Genomic DNA, 18,891 nt, shown 5'->3' with positions numbered 1-18,891 from the left:
CGCTTCTCGCAGGCACAGGGCAGGGCTGGGCGGGAGGCGGGAAGCCCGCCCGGCAACGAGGAGGAGGATGGTCCTCGCGTGCTCGGCAGAGCCCGACGGTCCTCTCAAAGGCCACACGAGCCACCTCTCAGACTCGGCCCTCGAAGTCCTGGATTCGACATCACGAAGGACTGGGCCATTCCCCCCAAAGCGCTGACAGTCTGTTTACATCTGACTAAGCCAAACACACCACTCTACACAGGTCACTCCAGATAACTGAAATTTCATTACCAAAATTTGGTTCTTTAGAAAGATCTAAGCGCAGAACTTTAAAATGGAAATCTGTCTGACGACAATCGCTCCGAACCGCAGGACACTGTTTGCTGCGGTAACCGTTAGGACGGTATCGGGACTGAGACTTTTGGGGCTGAACTGAAGGTCCTGACAACTACTCCCTGCCCAGCTGGGCCCTCTGAGGAGCCCAGTGACAGGGAGGCAGGCCCCTGCTCCCTCCTGGGCAGACTGGAAGCATGTGTCTCCACGGGGGGTGACTCGCAGAGCCCTGCCTCCGAACCCCAGGGCTCCACCCTCGTCCCTGGGATGTCTCCGTCATGGTGACTGGCAGGGCAGGCTGCTCCTCCCGGAGAGGCTCTGGGTGATTCCCCTCTGGTCCTTCACTGAGATCAGCCACACTGTCTCACTCAACTGATGTGGTCCCCACAAAACTCTTTTAAGTTTTTTTCCTTCATTTTATAAAAGCTTATCATGCTCTATGTTGTCTTCTAGGACTTAGTTTTTTTTTTAACTGAGGTAAAACTGACGTTACAAAAAACCCAGTCTCTTTATAAAGTGCAGCTCCGTGGTACTCAGTGGACTCCACAACACCGCGTCTGTCAGGAGGCAGCGTGGCCAACACTCGGCCGACCCGCTGCGCGTCTCCCCGTGCACCCATTTTCACGTGCGCAACCCTCCTGCATCTCCAGCCCCGTGCAGAACCCCAAGAGTCTCTTCAGGACAAAACCTGAAGGAGCTGCAGGACTGCAGAGTGCGCAGCGGCTGGAAGTTCAAGTCGTTTGCCAGAGAGATTCGCCCCTTTACCTTCTCACCGGCAGCGCGGGCAAGAGCCTGCCGGCGCCGCCCTCGTCCTCTGCTGTCAACAGTTCACTTTTTTTGCCACACAGAGAGTTGCAGATGGATCCTGGGTCCAGATTCCCATCTCCCTAACGGGCTCATGAAGCCGACAGCGGCTGCCTGTGATGACTGCCAGGCTGGTTTTCTCTGTCACGACATAACACCACCGTGTCTCTGGCCCACCTAGTGAATCGTGTGCCACTTCCACACCCATCAGGAGAATCCCCGGCATCATCTTCTGTTCGTCACGTGTGTTGCACATTATCTACCCCCAGCTGCAACTTGCTTTTGCCCTTTTAAAAATATACATTGGGTACACGAAAGTTCTTTATCTTAATAAAGTTAAATCTGTTGTAACTAAACGTTTTGGGGGTATTAAACTTCCTACTCCAGGCCCAGAGACACATTCAACTCTCTTTTCCATTAAACTTTTTGCTCATCTGACCCGTCTCAAGCGGGTCGCTGAGTACTGGGGGTCTAACTTTGTTGTTACTCTTCCCACAAGGACCGCCGTTTCTCCCACCGGCCCTCCATTTCCCCAGTGGCGAGGCAGGACGCCTCTGTAAGGCCCCACTGCCCGCCATAGTTAGAAGCACACGGTGTGCCCCAAGTTGGCTTGCGGAGGTGTTGGAAGCACTGGGGACCCAGGTAAGCAAGTTTCTGCCTCAGTGTCATTGGGCCACCTCAACAGATCCTGTGGCAGACGGCACGCGCGCACACGCACACACACACACAGTCTATGTTTGAAAACCTCCCAAGAGTAGAAACCGACATGTTACTCTGCGAGCCCTGGCACTTCATCTGAATACGATCCTACTTCTCAGAACGAAAGCCAGGCGTCTAGCAGCCCACACAAAGCCACTGAACCAGGAAGATGCCTGTTGGCCAGGGCAAACACTGCCCATCGCTCCGGTTTTTGTACGTCCATGTCTCACACAGGAGCAGAGGACAGCTGAGTACACAGACCCACTCTCTCTCCTCCACCCACGGGAGCCATAGGAGCTCGAGGTGGCTGTTAAGCCTCATGAAGCCTCAGGTTTCTCACAGGTAAAACGGCAAAAGGTGAGGCCCCACCACCCAATCAGACTATCACAATAAGAAACTTGATAAAGTGAGCCAAGTGCCCTGCACGATGTGTCAGTGTGAAAACACTGCTAAGGACATACACTCGTGGAACGAATACACGTTACTACTCATCACACTGTATCGTCTCTTGGATGGTTTTGCACTTTCACTGCCACTAATTCAATTTTCACTGAATAAGTTTTTACTAGGTGCCCTCTACACACCAGGCACAACTGACCAGAAGCCCAGGAGTAGACCAGGGGGTAAGACCAAGTCCCTGAGGGAGAAAAGTCATCTGGTGGTGGGTCAGCAGTGGGCCCTACAGACAGAGCAGTCGGAGAAGACCACAGGGAAGAGGGGACCACAGAGCATGTGCCCTACGTGGTGAGAGGTCCAGGCCGTGCTGGAAACGGCAGAGGAGCACACTGGCCAGTCTCACCAGGTACAGAGACCCCAAGGAGCAAGACGCTTGACTTGTTCGAGAACCAGTAAGAGAGCCATGTGGCTAGGTTGGAGCAGGGTGCAAATTCTCCAAGACAGAAGTCTGTCCCATTCAGCAGGTAAGAAAACTGGCAGCAGAGAAGAGCTTAACCCGGCAGTTCTGAAAAGGGAGCACTGACATGTCAGGGCGCCAGCCGCTGGAGCGCAGGGAGGGGCGCGAGAGCTGAGAGCCGATCAGCAGCTCTGGAGTTGGCTCCAGGTAGGAGGAGGAGCTACTGGAATCTTTCCGCAGAAGTGATTTACAGATTTCATCGCATGTGCATATTTTTAAAGACTCCTCAGCAAATCCCATGAGCTCTAGCGTAAGAAACGCTTGTACAGCTGCTTCTCACTCCTTCTATCACTGCTCCCCCAAGCCACCAGCTTCTAGGATTTTTGTCTGGCTTAGGCAGTAACTGGTTTCCTGGTCTCCTGTGTCTATCCAACGAAAGTGTGATTTCGATGCCAAAGGCTGGTCTACAGAGAGAAGAAAGAGAGGTCCCGGGAGCAGCCCCCACATTTAAACACAAAGCAGGAGAAGACAGTGAATGGTCGGTCAAGCAGAAGGGCCGGGCGCGCGCGAAGCGAAGCGCAGAGCACTGTTGGGTAAGAAACGACTGACAGCATCAGCTCCTGCGGAAGGTGGGAAGGTGGACTGGAGGACTCAGGGAAGAGCCCATGGAGGCGTAGAACTTAGCAGCGTAGCCAGACCCTCAGCTCACTGGGAGTTTTACTCTGAACCATCAATTATTTAAGAATGTGTTTTTCAACTGATTAATACACTGTTATGTGCAGAACTCCGTATTTCCACATTAAAAAGAATAGTGAAAAACATAATTGAAAAATGACTTACTATTGTTTTCTTTTTAATTAGGAAAGGTCAATTTCATTCTTTTATTACTATTTTTGCTTTATATATTTTGAGAAATGTCTTTAGGAACTTGTAAGTTTAATAGTTCCATCTATTTCGGGGTGCCTGGGTGGCTCAGTGGGTTAAGCCTCTGCCTTTGGCTCAGGTCATCATCTCAGAGTCCTGGGATCGAGCCCTGCATCAGGCTCTCAGCTCAGCAGGGAGCCTGCTCCCCTTCCTCTCTCTGCCTGCCTCTCTGCTTACTTGTGATCTCTGTCTGCCAAATAAATAAATAAAACCTTAAAAAAAAAAAAGTTCCATCTATTTCTGCTCTTCCTAAATTCTTGTGAAATGAGCCGGTTTTTAAGTGTGGTTGCCCTTCATATCCCTAAAAATGCTTTCCTATCTTGAAACTTTTTAAATAAGATATTAATAGAGCAATACCAATCCCCTCAATCCCCTGGTTAGTAGGTAGGAAAATACTATCCATCCATCCATCCATCTTTCTGTCCGTCTATCCATCCATCCCTCTCTCCATCTATCCAGCCCTCTCTCTGTATCTGTCTATCGATCCGTCAATCCACTCAACTTTCTATCCATCCATCCACCTTTCTATCCATTCATCCTTATATCCATCCTCCTATCCACCCACCATCCATCGTCTCTAACCATCCATCTTTCTATCCCTCTATCCATCCTTGTCTCTCTGTATCTACCCATCCACCCACCCGTCTATCCATCTTTCTATCCATCCATCCATCCACCTACCATCCATCCATCGATCATCTCCATCCATCCATCCCTCTCTGTAGCCATCCATCCATCCACCCACCATCCATCCACCTTTCTATCCAACTATCCATCATCTCTATCCATCTATCCATCCATCCACTCACCCACCATTCATCCATCCACCCATCCATCTTTCTATCCATCCATCCCTCTCTGTAGCCATCCATCCACCCATCCACCATCCATCCACCTTTCTATCCATCTATCCATCCATCCATCGACCATCTCTATCCATCCATCCATCCCTTCTCTCTGTAGCCATCCATCCGTCCGTCCGTCCATCCATCCGTCCGTCCATCCATCCATCTATCCATCTCTCCATCCATTCACCCACCACCCATCTATCCATCTTCCTGTCCCTCCATCCGTCATCTCTATCCATCCTTCTATCTATCCATCCACCTGTCCATCCATCCACCCACCTGCCGACCATCCATCTTTCTAAATGAAGTTAAACCAAACAGGATGCCTCTGGATGGAAACCGTGGACTTCAGTGGACTAGTGAGGCTGGATATGGTTTTATCAAGTGCGTGTGTAGACCTATATGTAAATGGTTCTGAAACACATACATGTGCATGTGTCCTGAGTCTTAAGGTAAAATGTTTCTTCCTGGAAGTTACATAAAACGTCTTCAACATCACTGTTTTAGATTCCCGTCATAAAGAGCAGAGAGCTGGCTTCTCTTTCTTGGTCACACACCAACATCTCTCACCAGTAACTGTTAGGCTGCTTGAGCTTATTTCCAAAGTCTCGTCTGGGACTCCTCTTTGTCGCTTTCTAGTCCCTTCCTTCTCTTCTTGCTGTTTCCCTAACACCTACTCACCCACCTACTGCTTAGGTTATAAAAGCTACTTCTAATGTTTCATAGCTGTCCTAATATGCAATTTTATTTTTTATTTTTTTATACATACCCTTATAACGTGGCTGACAGAGCTTTAATTCTGACCACCTCTCTTCTGACAGGCAGCAACCACTTGGGTTCTACTTTTTTAATATAAAAAATCGGTTCTTATCGTTATTTGTTCTTAGAGCCAATGCTTATTTTTATCTATTTATTATTTTGCATCTGAAACCCTCCTTCAGAAACCACTATCCTTTTTCCTGAAATGTGTCTGTAGGAGGCTCCTTTGGCAGTGAACTCTCTGAGGGCAGTATCTGTGCCACCCCCCTCTTGAACGGTAATGGCATCTGACAGACAGATGTGGGCTGCCCGGGACTTCTCACTGCTTGGAGAAAACCATGGAGAAAGGTGAATTTTTCCCTGGTTGCATTTAGCATCATCTCTTCCTCTTTTGTACATGATATGACTGTAATCTACCGATGTGCAGATTCATGTCGTTAACCCCGTTTGGGATCTTACGTTAGTCCTACACCTGAGGATTTATGCTATTCACCACTTCTAGAAAATTCTCAGCCATTACCTCTTCGGAATATTTCCTTTTCCTCATTCCTTCTACTCGCTCTGAGAGCCCCTTGCAGAAATGGGTTGACTTTCTCATTCTTCATGTTACATAATGTGCTTTCATACCTTCCACATGTTGATCTCTATGTGCTGTCTTTTGGGAAGATTTTCTCAGATCCACATTTCTGTTTACTAATTTTTCCGCTATATCAGCTGTTTTACCCACCCAGTGGTTTCTAGAACTTGTGTTTAGTCCTTTTTCAAATCTACGTGGTTCTTTTACAATAGTCTCCTATTCCTTACTGACCCTTTAAGTCCCGGCTCCTTTGGCATGCACAGACAGGCAGTATGAAGCCTGACCCTCCCAGGAACACCCGCAGGGACCACCTACACTCCAGCCCACTGTCCACGCACCTTCACTATGCCACCCGCCACGCTGCCCCTCCGAGCTAAGACTGCAGGAGTCCTCCTGCGACGGGCATGTTTACGCAAAAGCCTCGCTATGAAGTCAGCTATACTCAACCGAAGCTGTGTCTCCAGCTCTCTCTGTGCCTGGAACTTAAATCAAGTCTGTGGCCTGTCTCCTCCATCTTTACCTCCTAAGACTGGGGAGAGCTTTGTGACACACATTTTACGAGCTGCAAATGTACAGATTATAAGGCGCATGCAGCTGGCCTGGCGCCGGGCTCTAGCCGCTCGGTGCCAGTGACACGGCCGTGGCATCACCTTCGCCACCTCCATCTGTGGTTCGGCACATCTGTCTGGTTCGGCACTGCATTTGGCAAAGCTCCATCTCGCCCAGGCTGGGCTTGCCTTGCTTTATGAGGGTTCAGGCTCCATGAAAGAGAGTAGAGGCTGCTCAACTTTACTTGAAATTTAGCAAAATAAAGTGGCTTAAAAGAACAGAAACAGAGCTTTACGCTCAGAGGTCCACGTTCAACAGCACCTTACCGAGCACTAGGGGCACCATCCTACAGGAGTGCGCCTCTGACACAGCCACAAAAATGAAGCAGCTGACAGAACTGTGCTGAATAAACACACCTGCAGCATTTTAAAGTAACTTTTAGGTATTCTTAGCTTTGAAACGCTTATTTGATTGACTGATCGAACAGTGGGAGGTCACATCTCCGCCAGCACCGAAGTAAGCCAACCCAACAACCTTATCATGGACTACCCTGTCAGCTCGGCCTGTGCCGGCGGCCCAGGAAACTGGAAATACAAGTACGTTTCTCTGGTAAGCTGTAACCAGGACGTGAGTGTATTCAACAGGAGATTTATTAACTTCCGCAGGTTTTTCTTTTCAATGTGTCTTCTAATCAGTTAGGTTGCTGGACTGAGAGTGACCAACACTGAGCACTGTCCCCTCCACAACTGCCTCTGTCTCTGCGGCTGCGTCGCAGAGGGCACCATGCACGGGGTCCAACTTCTCCCACACTCTAGTGTTTCACACAAACAGCTTCCTGCTAACATGCTGCTTTGCTTCACAGTGGAAAAAATTACTATCTTTGTGGGGAGAGAACCACAGAAAGGGCAATTACAGAGAAGTCTTTTAATTCACCTTCAACTGTGTCAGTTCCACTAAGGTCAGCACGAGTCACGGCCTAATTGAGTTGCAGTGCGCGGACGTCACTCAGACACCCCCTCTTCTCAGGTGAACCGGAGGCTACCCGGCACCATGGAGCAAACCACGCTGCCCGTTAATGAGATAATTAGGTGTGGTCTCCGCCGGGCTCACGAAGTCCTGCTGCACAGAAGGATGCTAACAGGACAGAAAGGAAAGGAATGAGGACCTGAGCTCTTCGAGCCGAGGCTGAAACAAAGGCGTCCTGACAAGAGAAGTGTGACGAGCCCAAGGCCGTCTCCACTGAGCCCATCAGAAGCTCAGGCAGTCCCAAGTCGGTGGTGCCACACAGGCAGACTGAACAGAAGTCTAGAAGAGATCACTGGTTAAATCATTACCAGCCAGTTTTATTTATACAGGAGTCGTAATTACAATCAATATGGAAATTAAGCAAAGACATTCATCCTCTTGTGTGTGATTTAATATGCAAAACAAATCAAGTGTGAGTCACACCAAAGTAGGTATGTAATCTTACTTCCACTCCTCTGGTGGGTGTGCAAGTTCATACTTCTCCCTCACATTGGAGACACCCATATCCAAATGGAGCCAGTGAACCTCCTCTGACCGCAGGTGACTGAGACGAAATCCATAGCAGGCCACGTGCTTTACTTTGTGACTGTCCACTATCTTCTGAATGATGCCCTAAAACATACCCCCCACAAAAATGACTGTTACAAACAAAAAAAAACTGTATGCTAAAAATTAATGCAATGTTCATTTCTTTTAGTTAATTATCAGAAATCTTTGGTAAAAAGAGAACCAAGTTAAACAAATTACTTAATTTTTCTTAGGAGTCTTTTTTTCTCAAATAGTATTTTTATGAACAAGGAAAAGTTTTGAAAAAACACATGAGGCTCTTCCCTTTTCTTTAGTGATTAAACAAGGCATGGAAATGTACATTTCTGCAGCTCTACCTCTGCTCCATCCCCAAAACCTGACAAAGCATTCCAGCCACCCTCTGCACGTCACTTGCTGAGTATGAGACCCGAGGACAGGGTTCTACTTTCTGAACCCAGGATAACATCTTGTTCTACACCAGGCTGCAACTGCAGTGTCATTTCCTAGGAAGCACACTTAGAAACATACAATGAAGACCACGCTTCTGGGGATACTGATGATGCAGGAGAAGCTAGCAGGCTGAGCCTGCCCCACCTACCAGGTGCTCTTTATGGACTACAGTGCGGCAACTGGAACAGTCCCCAGGCCGAGTGCCCCTAATACATGTGCCCTGAGTGCAGAGACGAAGGCAAAAGGGAAGGCTGCCACGCCAAGATGAAGCTCATCCTGGGACTCGGAAAGGGAAGCAGCAGCCCAGAGTCCTGACCTGTGCCCGCCCAGCTGTGGAAGTCACATGTGTACATGGATGTCAATGGGCAGTACACATGGGGCCTCAGAAGGGAATCCAATAGTCCACTTGCGTCCTTACGTGAGGGTGTGCTAAGCACAGTCCACTGCACTCTTCTCCATGCTGCAGGCCATTCATAATTTGTAACGATGCTGATATTAACAGGAAAAGGACTGCCAAAGGAAATCGTCACTGCTTTGTTTTAAATTAGCAATTAACCGAAGGTATCCTATTACTTGTAATACAAGACACGCCTTAAAAAGTTTCCACGCACACTAAGTATTTCCATATTAGGACATGATGCTGTCGATAACAAGGATGTTCCTATCCCTATTCCTGAGAAAAGAGAAGCACACGTACTGTATATGCAAACGCTGTCAAGGACCCAGTGTGTCCACACCAAAGGCATCACATGGCACCTGCCCATGGCCAGCCTCCCTTTCAGACTACTGGATCCCAGGAGAAGGACGTGTATCAGGCATGGGAGAGTGACAGGGGAGGAGGAAAGCAAGGACAAAGGACTGGGCTGGAGGAGTCACAGGCCACTCCGCAGAGCAGACGAGCTCTCTGTGGGACAGGAAGGATGTGCGCAGCCCACAGAAGTCTGGGTGAAACTGAAGTAGGCATTAAGTGTCCTTCCTGGCTTTCAGATTCCAGGACCAGAATTTCTGATGGGGACACTGTGAAGGACGCTGCAGCCAGTGTCTACCCAAGGGCACTCAGCCAAGGGACAGCAGGAGCGGACACCCAGCCCGCCCCATCTTCATTTCATGGGCTCGGTGTGGGGGATCTGCTGAGAGGGAGAGACCTCCATTTCTAGCAATTCCCTCAGAGGCGGCTTCTCTAGCTTCTCCTTGCCAACAGCACGGATCTCTGAGCTGCACAGGACAGGCGCTGGCGCCTCTTGCAGATCCCCACAAAAGCGCTTTGTCTTCCTGTCCCAGCCCTGCCGGTGCGCCGCCCAGTGCACAGCGACACCGCTGCCCTCGCGAAGGCTCCGGTTCAGCGCATCTTCTCTCCACTCCGCAGTGGCTCCCTGGCAGCTGGCCGATTCCACAGTCCCCTCGCTCCTGTTAGGGCCACAGTTCACGTGCACATCTGTCCCAACCACGGGTCTCAGGGGGTCTATCCTTTGGGCACAGACCGTATCTGACCATTGCATGTGCTATCAACAGCCGGGGAGAAACCCCACCTTTCTGGATGCCTTCCCTGAGGACCCCCAGCAAAGGTTATTTTCATGACCCCTCAAGGAATGGGCACGCAGGTGCCGACCTGCAGAGGGGCAAGTGTACAGACGCTTATTCCAGAACTGTGGAGCCCGGGGGAAAAGCAGGCTCCCAAACGGGAGTCCTGTGGGATAGATAGAATTTCGGTCCATTCACTTGCTCCCACCACCTGAAGACACCCAGAATGACCTCGGGTTTGGTGCTGTGGAACAAAGAGCTCCCATCCCAGGAGCTCCTCCTGATACAACACTCTAACATTCACTTTTCACTAAAGTATTAATAGGAATTAACACACAGACATTCCCCTTCAGTTCCTGTTTCGCTTTTTCATTATGCTTCCATATTGTGTTCTGTCCTACTTCTCTAGAACTTCTCAATATCTCATTGCTGACTCAGCTCGAGTGGCAGCCAAGATTATGGATATGCAAGGATGTACCTATCTGAAGCTCAGTATACACACCGAGGAACGTAAATAATTTGGAAAACTAAATATTTGGTTCTGCGTGACTGAAAAGTAACTTTGAGAACTAAATATTTAGTAAGGAATGCACACTCAAAACAAACCACCCCAACAGTACTACCATATGGAATGTACGCATGTATCACACGTTATTACTTCTGGAACACACACGTTTAGAAAAGGACCTCCAGGGACACAAGAGGACAGGGTTTACAATATGCCACTAATGGCACCTGAATTAAATTTAAATTCCTCAACCTGGCTTTGATGTCCCAGGACAATCCCACCCAGAGTATATAAACCTACATTTAGCTACTTTGAAATATCCCTTTACTCATCTATATCATATCCCAGAATTAGGAAATATATAATATTCCTGATTAATTCTGACATGAGATATTCACAGGAAAAGGATTCAAGGTGAAAGACCCTAGCCAGTGTAGGCACCATGCTTCTGTCTTATCAGGAACACAACACGCAGCCTCCAGAGCCCTTCTCTTCCGAGTGGACAGCTATCTTCTCGCTGGCTTCCTTGCTCTGGGGGAGAACGGAAGTGAGATGTGTGCGGAACCACTACCAACGAGCTTCTAGCTGGTATCACGCACCCACAGGCAGCACTGCTCAAAAACAGATGCACTGGATCAAAAGCGACTTAAAAAGGTGGCATTTTTGGAAGTATGGCCACCAGGGAAACTAGAGCAATGATACTTGGCACATAATGTTTGAGACTGTCCTTCATCTCATGCCAGTGCCGGATAAAATCAATCCAAGTGTCTAATCAATGTGATGGACTGTGGGGTGGGGGCAGGGCATTTCATTGTTGTTCTAGTTTACCTTTTCCTGGTCATGTACTAGTAAGATGACGCTGTAATTTCATTTTTAAATGTTCTTTTTATGATTTTGCTTGGTCACCTTGGTCACTTATTTTTTAGACAATGCTCTAGAAAGAAATAATGACCTCTCAACTGGTAGAAAGAAATCCTGCAAACTGTCCCTTCTCGTCCATTCAGTCTTGAATATTACTCACTCATTTGGTGAGTGAACACGTCCGCCTCTAGCCTACATATGATGGGTAAGACAGAACCCGTACCCTCCGAAGCCTTCGTCTAGAAGGAGAGAGGTGATGCTGAACACATCCACTAGCACGGCCTGTCTGTGGGGAAGGCGGCAACCAGAGCGCAGGAGACATGTGTTCTGTCTAGCTGTCTTCTCAGGGACCTGCCAGGCTCCTTCATCGCGAGAGCGATCTGACACCCGCACGGTGATGTTAACAGCACTCATCTCTTTACTTCCTCCCAGGAGTGCGGGTGCAGTCATCACTCCTGATCTGCTCACTACAATGTCCGGCGGCTCCTGGTCTGTGTCTCTCTTTCAGATGCTCTTCAAGGTAAGGAAGCCAACTGCTACCACTGTCGGTTCGGCACTCAGCCTGAAGTCGGCCCCGAAGTCCTCCGGGACAACGACAAAGTCCTTCCTCCTACTGCTGCTCTGACAGATGACCACAAACTTCTGGGCTTAACAGAACACAAACGCGTACTTCTCACTTCTGTAAGATCGCAAGTCTGAAATGGGTCTCACTGGGCTAAAATCAAGGTGTTGGCAGGGAAGTGCTGTTTTCTGGAAGCTCTAGGCTGGCCTTCTCCGGCTGCCAGAGGCTCTTCTGTGCATCCACAAAGCCAGCAGTGCTGCGTCTGACCCTTCCTCCGCGGCCCCCTCCCTCTGACCACAGCCAGAAAAGGTCTGCAGCTCCTCATCTCCCCCATCTCAAGGTCATCTTCATCTTGGTCCCATCCGCCAAGGAAGGTCACGTATACACCGGTTCTGGATTAGGACGTGGCCCTCTTCAGGAGCCATTATTCTGCCTGCCACAATCACCAACTCTGCGGGTCTAGTGACAGAGAATTAACTTCCTCATGCTTGTGCAGTCACAAAATCTTCTTAACACTGCTTTGGACTCCATTTTTTTTCCTTAAGGTTATTCTTTCTAGTTTCTTCCTGGGTGACACTCTCCCTCCATTAAAGGAGTAATTTAACTAAAATCTCTGTAGTCCTTTCCTGCGCCAAAATTATTTGAATACCAGTAATCAGTGCTCGAGTTTTTAAACGCACATTCACCGGATCCTCAGCAGATAGAAGTAGTTTACATTTGAAAATGGAGACACACAGAAGGCATCAGTGACAACACCTAACAATAAGCCCTGGCGACCACGGGAGAGACCACAGGGCTACTGCACACAGAGGCCTCCAGGCAGCCATCTGCGGCTGAGCTCGGGGGAAACTGCCCGCTGGGTGCCTTCTCTGACAGCCACCAGCCATTGCTAGCACAGCACAGCTCTGTTCACAGAGCTCCCGACTCCACCAACTCACAGAATCGCAAACCGTTCACGTGTTTACGCACCCCGATCAGAAAGCTGATTTGAAACTGATCAGAATGTTTCTCTCCACTGTCATTCTTCCCACTGCCAGCTCGGTTACAACAGTCCCAATCCAAACACATTCACCTTTCAGCAAGCCACAGGACTGATTTCCGCTCGCAACTTCACGCAATCCCATCACCTTGCTCTAAAGGTTCAGGACGAGCATGGAAACTTCCGAGTGCACTGCACAGTCAGAAAAGGGCCTCGGGCTCATTAGTAAACGTGAAGATAGATACTTTGAACGTGCCAACAATACTGTCCAACAACTCAACTGCAACTTAATCTTCAGTGGCATCATGTGGTCCCTGCCCAGATGTGGTGTCTCAGTATAAATGGATTGTTTTAGACCCTGTGATTTAAGGAAAATAGTACCAAGGTAGGACTGAAGATCTGACAGAAGTTATCAGTAAGCCCAGGTATGGTTTTTGATAGGTGTAATCTCTCTCAATTCAACTTCTTTTATGATTATTAGTCTACTACTTGGTACTTCTGCAACCAACGTTCCTAATTTACATTTCTGTCAGAAATACTCCATTTCCTCTAGGATTTCGTGTAGTCCCTGCCATGGGGATCTGCCAGGTAGATGCTGTGCCTGTGAGGCCCTGCTGAAGATGCCAGGGACATCAGCAGGAGGCAGGAAGGCCCCTGCTGTCACAGAGCTTTCAGTCTAGGGGAAGAAAGCAGAGAATAAAAGAGTAAACAAATCAAGAGACAAGACAACTCAAGGAGAAGCCACCATCAAAATGGGGTGACAGGCAACAGAAAAGGTGGAAAAGAGGGAGCCCTCCTGGGCTGGGAGGCTGAGGGTGTTAGGGCAGTCACAGAAATTGGGTAAGAATGGGCCACAAGGAGCCCATTCTCATCGGCCACTGAAGGAACTCGGCTTTCCTCTGAGAGAAATGGGGAGCTGCTGGAGGTTTTGAGCTAATGACTCCAAGACCGGCACGTTGGAGAAACAGCCCAGGAAGCAGCAAGTCAAAGGGAGTGAGCCAGAGGAGAGAAGGCTGTGGAATGTGACAGGGAGAGAAGAGTCAGGGGCTTCTGAAGGACCTGAACCCTCACCTTCCACGAAAGAGGAAGCCACAGGAAGGTTCTGAGTGGAGGAGTGACACACTCTGGCTTTTTCATAGGACCACCTTGTTGCTGGACTATGAACAGACAGAGGTGTCCCTGGGGGACGGTGGGATGTCAGGAGACCAAGTGGCTCAAAGAAGGTGTCGCAGCAGGGGTCAGATGATGTGGGTGGATTCTGGGTGCATCTGGGGAACCGTGTGGACACAAACAGCTACTGAATTGGATGCGGGGCATAAGCGAAGAAGGAGCAACAGGTGATTCTAAGTGTCTGAAAGAAGGGAGGCCCTCAGATGGACGTACAGACAGTCCTTTCGGAGTCAGAAGCATGGAGACAGACGAGAGGGGCAGAGGCAGCTGGGCGGCACAGGTCCCAAGTTCAGAGGGAGACCAGTCAGAACAGGGGGCAGGTGTGGAGAAGGCAGAGCTGGAGTAAACGCTGGTCACAGCCTGAAGAGGCCACGGCGATGGAGGAGAGGTGCGAGGGGGCTGCACGCAGGCCGCAGCCCACATCCCTCCAGCACTGCTTTCTGGGCTCCCGGGTCGGATCCATTAAGTCTCCTAACTGTTTTCTTAAAGAGAGCTTGTGGTATTAACGTCCTACACCCTACTTCTCTACAAAACACCTTCGTTCCACATCTTCACGAGCAGTCTGTGTGGGAGACTTCTGAGGTACAAGTTCCTTCCCTGAGCCCAGAGAAGACACTGTCCAGTCCTGCATCCAGCACTGCAGAAGTAAATGTCATTCTGTTTCCCAAGCAGGGGAGTCCTCTGCTAGAATCTGGAGTTTCCTGTAACTCTTACAACTCCGAAGTACCACTACCATGTTTCTAGATGACCGTTCGTATTCAATATAGTCCGGCATGGGTTAACCTTGGTGCTTCGGGGTTGACCTCAACCTGAGCTCCAGAGCTGCCTGGAGCACAAGGCCGACCCGGGGCCAAAGCCACGGCCAAGGTAAGGGGTGTCTGCGTCCGTGGCCGTCGCTTCCTTAGGGCAGGATGCACGAGCCCACCAGCACTTGTCGGGAATCGGGACTGGGGGTACGACCTGCACCTGATTCAGGCGGTGCCTGCGCAGTCACATGGGTTGAGGCCGAAGGTGAAGAGAGAAGGTGCTCCCGTGCCCGTCTCACAGACCCCCACAAGGAGGTCCAGGGCCTCCTCCCGCACAGCCGTGGCCACGTGGGCCGGTGACGGACTCTGAGTCACAGGGCCTGCCCCCGAGACTCTTAGGTCCCTTCACAAAGGAGCCTCTTCTGTCGCTGCCTGGCACACGTTGCCTATAACCTCTTGAGAGGTCCTGGGGATCCTCTCAAGAACCGAACATTGAAATTAACTAAATAGGAGTAGCACATACATGTGAAAGGAGCAAGATTACGAACTGCAGCATGAGAGATCAAACCTTGGTTATGAACTGCAACAAGAATCCAGTTATTTCCTGCTGCAAATAAGCCTCTCAATGCCCCCAGAGGTGGCGGTACTTCCGAGTCAGGCAGTCTCTCTGATGGCTACTTTCTACAGAGCGCAACTGTCTGGCAGAAATAAAAATGCAAGCAAGCTGTATGTTACTTTAAATTTTCTAAAAAAAAAAAGGTAAAAAGAAATGGATCAATTCAAGTTTAATAACATTTTATTTAACCTACGATGTCAAGAACATGGTCTTTTCAACAGGCAATCAAAACAGGTTACTAATGAGATATTTTACATTCTTCTTCCACACTACATCTGCAGAACCTTGTGTTTGTCCCGAGAAAACAGCAGCTGAGACTACCTACTTCGGGGCGCGCGAGCGCTGCACTCGGCTACTGGGGCAGGTGGCGCGGCAGTGAGGGTCGGAATCGAACTACGTCGTTGTTGTGGACGACAGTAAGCCATCTCTTCGCAGAAACTGGGTGGCCTGGCTTCTTCTCTGCTACCATTACTAAATGGTCTATTTCTTTCTGCCACGCGCCCACACTTCCACTCCGACCCCCCCACTTCGGCCGTAGGTCACCGGGCCTCAAGGGCTGCTGTCTTGCTTCCACTGTACTCCTGCCTAACAACACAGGCGCGTGCCTTGGTCTGTACCGTTCCTTGTGTGATGCTCCCTGAGGAGAAAGACAGCATGGACATGTGCTTCGGTTCGTTCAGTCGTACAGATCCATTAATTCACAGTAAAATACTGCATTTCCAAATGTCACTGCATTAAATGAAAGCAGGTCATGAATCACACCCAGCTTCCATCACAGGAAAAGCTCTCGCGAACCAATCAATGCCACCTCAGAGTTCTTTGCCTCAAGTTGAAAAATCATCAACTGATGGGAGCTGTTAAATTTCAAACATTTATCAATTACTATGAAATAAAAACACCCGGGTCTCAGTTACATGGATGTGCTTGTAGTGATCTTCATAAAAGTTCAACAAATATGTTCTCATAACTCAGATATGTGAATCTGGCTTTCTTCTTCACAACATAAATGCTTTTCATGTCTGATAAGTTTGTAACATTGGCTACAGGCTTGACGTGTGCCCGGTGATCACTGGTTTTCTCCTTGATGTGGATCCTCTTGTGTGCAGTAAATCTGATACCAAAACACCTTTGTCGTGGAGCCTTTCCAAGGTACATTTTCGGATATAATCAATCTTGAATATCTGCTAAATGTCTTGTCAAATTCATATCTCTGAGAGGCACACCTCCTGTGCGAATACTCAGAAGTTTATTAAGGTTGATGCAATGTTTTTAACAAACTTCCTCATTCACTGTAACTCAAATTCACAAAGACTAGAACATACACTAAGAGCCTTCCCATAAACTCTGTTTGTAAGGTTTGTCTCCATCGTAAACCCTCCAATTAACATTAAGACAGAACACCAGCTGCTGGCCTTGCTACCAAGTGATTGTGTTTATAAGGTTAAATGTAAAACAAAACTACAGGAAAATTAGGAAAAGCCATCAAGCTTCATAAAAAGTCTGTAACAAGAGACTACTACATTCAACTACAGCACATGAACAGATGTTAATACATATTTAAGTCTGAATGAATTATTCACCTTTGAATAATGAATCCGCCTGAACAGTGAGGACTCCAACATTATAGAGATAATGGGAAATTATCCCTTTAATTTGCTAAAAGTACTTCAGGCATATAAGTTAAAGAGGAGCAGATGAATTAGCTTCATTGTTACGCAAAGAAAGGGGGAACAGACACATCTGTTCATCCTGGCACTGGACACTGTCCTCCCTAGAGATGAACAGGGGAGTAGGTAGAGGGAAGGAAGGAGCAGTGGTTCTCTAACACGTGGACAAAGTAAACACTTGCTGAAAACTGATGTCCTGAACTCGGTTCTCTGAGAGCGCGCTGCTGCCCGCTCACCGCACCGACTCCCAGCAACCTGGGCTCTTCGCGCCTCCCACCACTCCTGGCCCACAGGCCACCAGCCACGCGCAGCATCACGCAGGCTTCCTCGCCCCCAGGCTCGCCGGGGAAGCACACTCTGTCTGCCCTGCAACTAAGGCCGCAGGTGTCCCCCGCCCCCCTCCAGCAGACAGGAGGCTGGAGAAGCAGGGACCCTTGACAGCCCCAGAACCTTGGCAAGTGTTTGGTATACGGACCCAGTCAGTTTTTGAAGAATCTATCCTATCTGGGGTCATGCAGATACCGTCAAGATTCCCTTTCTAGAAAATAGTTTATTTCCTAAGTATTAGAGGTTATTTTAATTACTGTGTTCTCTTCTATGCTAAAGAGTTTAAAAAAAGGGAAAGAGAAACACATGCATAGCTTTATATGGATAACATATGGTTCAGTTATTATTTTCCTAAGAGATTTTACACTTAAAGTTCTGGTCAGTCACATATTACATGAATAAATATTATAAAGCAAAAGGTAACATTGCTGTAATACAGGAATAAAAATTTTTATCTTTTTTTGGTTTGTGCCATTAACCTACATGCTTATTTAACCTAAATGTCCATGGCGCTACCTCCAGGAAGATGTACCTACCCGGACGTCAGTCGCATCCCCGTGCCTGATAATACTGGCCCAAGTAGCTGGTTCGCTGCTGTTTTCAAAGTAATGAAAGACTTTCAACACCCGCTCCATTGCCCCGGGGGACCGCTCCGCGCCGGCGCCCAGGTGAGTCTTGGTACACGAATTCGGTGTATGATTCAAGTTTGGGTCAAGGTAAGCAGCTGCCATTATTTTGCTAGATGCTATGTATCTGTCATACTCTAGAAGAGAAAAAAAAAAATGGTCAGTGTACCATATTTGAAATCTATTAAAATGTGGTTAAAATCTATTAAAACGTGGCATGCTGGTCCTCATACTAACAACGCTGCTCGACGTTCTTCCCTCTGGTCACGTTACACGCAGAAGGGGAGCATCAGGAGAGCGGAGACCTGACTGACCGGGACCATCCCTGCTCCCCGGCACCCACGGCAGCAGCGAATTCACAGCAGCGTCACAAATACTTGTTAAATGTTTCTTGACAAATTGAAAGGTCCTATTTCAGCTCTGTCAAAAGTTCACCATCTATGAACAATATCCCCTCACCGTCCTCCCTTGTAAAATCCCAGCCTTTAAATCTGGGGGAAAATCTCCCAGGAAAGCCAAGTACGTTCCTTATGCTGCCTCCATCTGAAACCTCGCACTGAGCTGCGGCTCTCTCCTCACACAACGAACGCTCCGGGAGTGGGCAGGACACACACGCGGCCCTGGAGTCGAAAACCCCAGAGGTAAAGCCAGGCCCTACCGCTTAGCCAGTGCCTCAGCAAAAGAGTCAGCCCAGTCACAGCTGAAAACAAAACTGAACCAACCCAAGTCCGTCCTAGTGACAGGAGGACTCCCACTTGAACGTGGGGGTAGTTTGGCCAAGACGAACACTCCCACTGAGAAAACTCAGAAAAGTCAGATTAAAAACCAGCCCAATGTTTTCGAGTCCGAGATGTTGTGAGGCAACCAGGACAGCAGGGGACACAGATGGAGACGTAAGAGACACTGAACAGCTGCCTTTTCCCAAAGGACATCTGCCAATTCTGGGCCTTCGAGAGCCTGAAGATCCAAGAAAAGCCAC

The 18,891-nt window shown here is 48.8% G+C and overlaps 1 protein-coding gene across 49 annotated transcripts in view; it reads right to left on the bottom strand.

Moving 5' to 3' along the window:
- Positions 1-18,891, bottom strand: part of PTK2 (protein tyrosine kinase 2) — a 247,100-nt gene that overhangs the window by 146,981 nt on the left and 81,228 nt on the right. For 34 of the 49 annotated variants that reach the window (XM_082720640.1, XM_082720644.1, XM_082720642.1 and 31 more), the window contains 2 exons: positions 17,823-18,049; positions 7,797-7,963 (listed from right to left, as the gene is read on the bottom strand). In XM_082720640.1, coding sequence (XP_082576766.1) covers positions 7,797-7,963; positions 17,823-18,017 — 362 coding nt within the window. In that variant the 5' untranslated portion in view covers positions 18,018-18,049. The remainder of the gene's footprint in view (positions 1-7,796; positions 7,964-17,822; positions 18,050-18,891) is intronic. The other 15 variants (XM_082720656.1, XM_082720655.1, XM_082720661.1 and 12 more) reach the window with 1 other exon arrangement.

Source organism: Mustela nivalis (assembly GCF_964662115.1).
Source record: "Mustela nivalis genome assembly, chromosome: 2".
In the NCBI taxonomy this organism is placed as follows: domain Eukaryota; kingdom Metazoa; phylum Chordata; class Mammalia; order Carnivora; family Mustelidae; genus Mustela; species Mustela nivalis.
The sequence above is the reverse complement of the archived record's forward strand: the minus strand, read 5'-3'. Positions and strand labels throughout refer to the sequence as shown.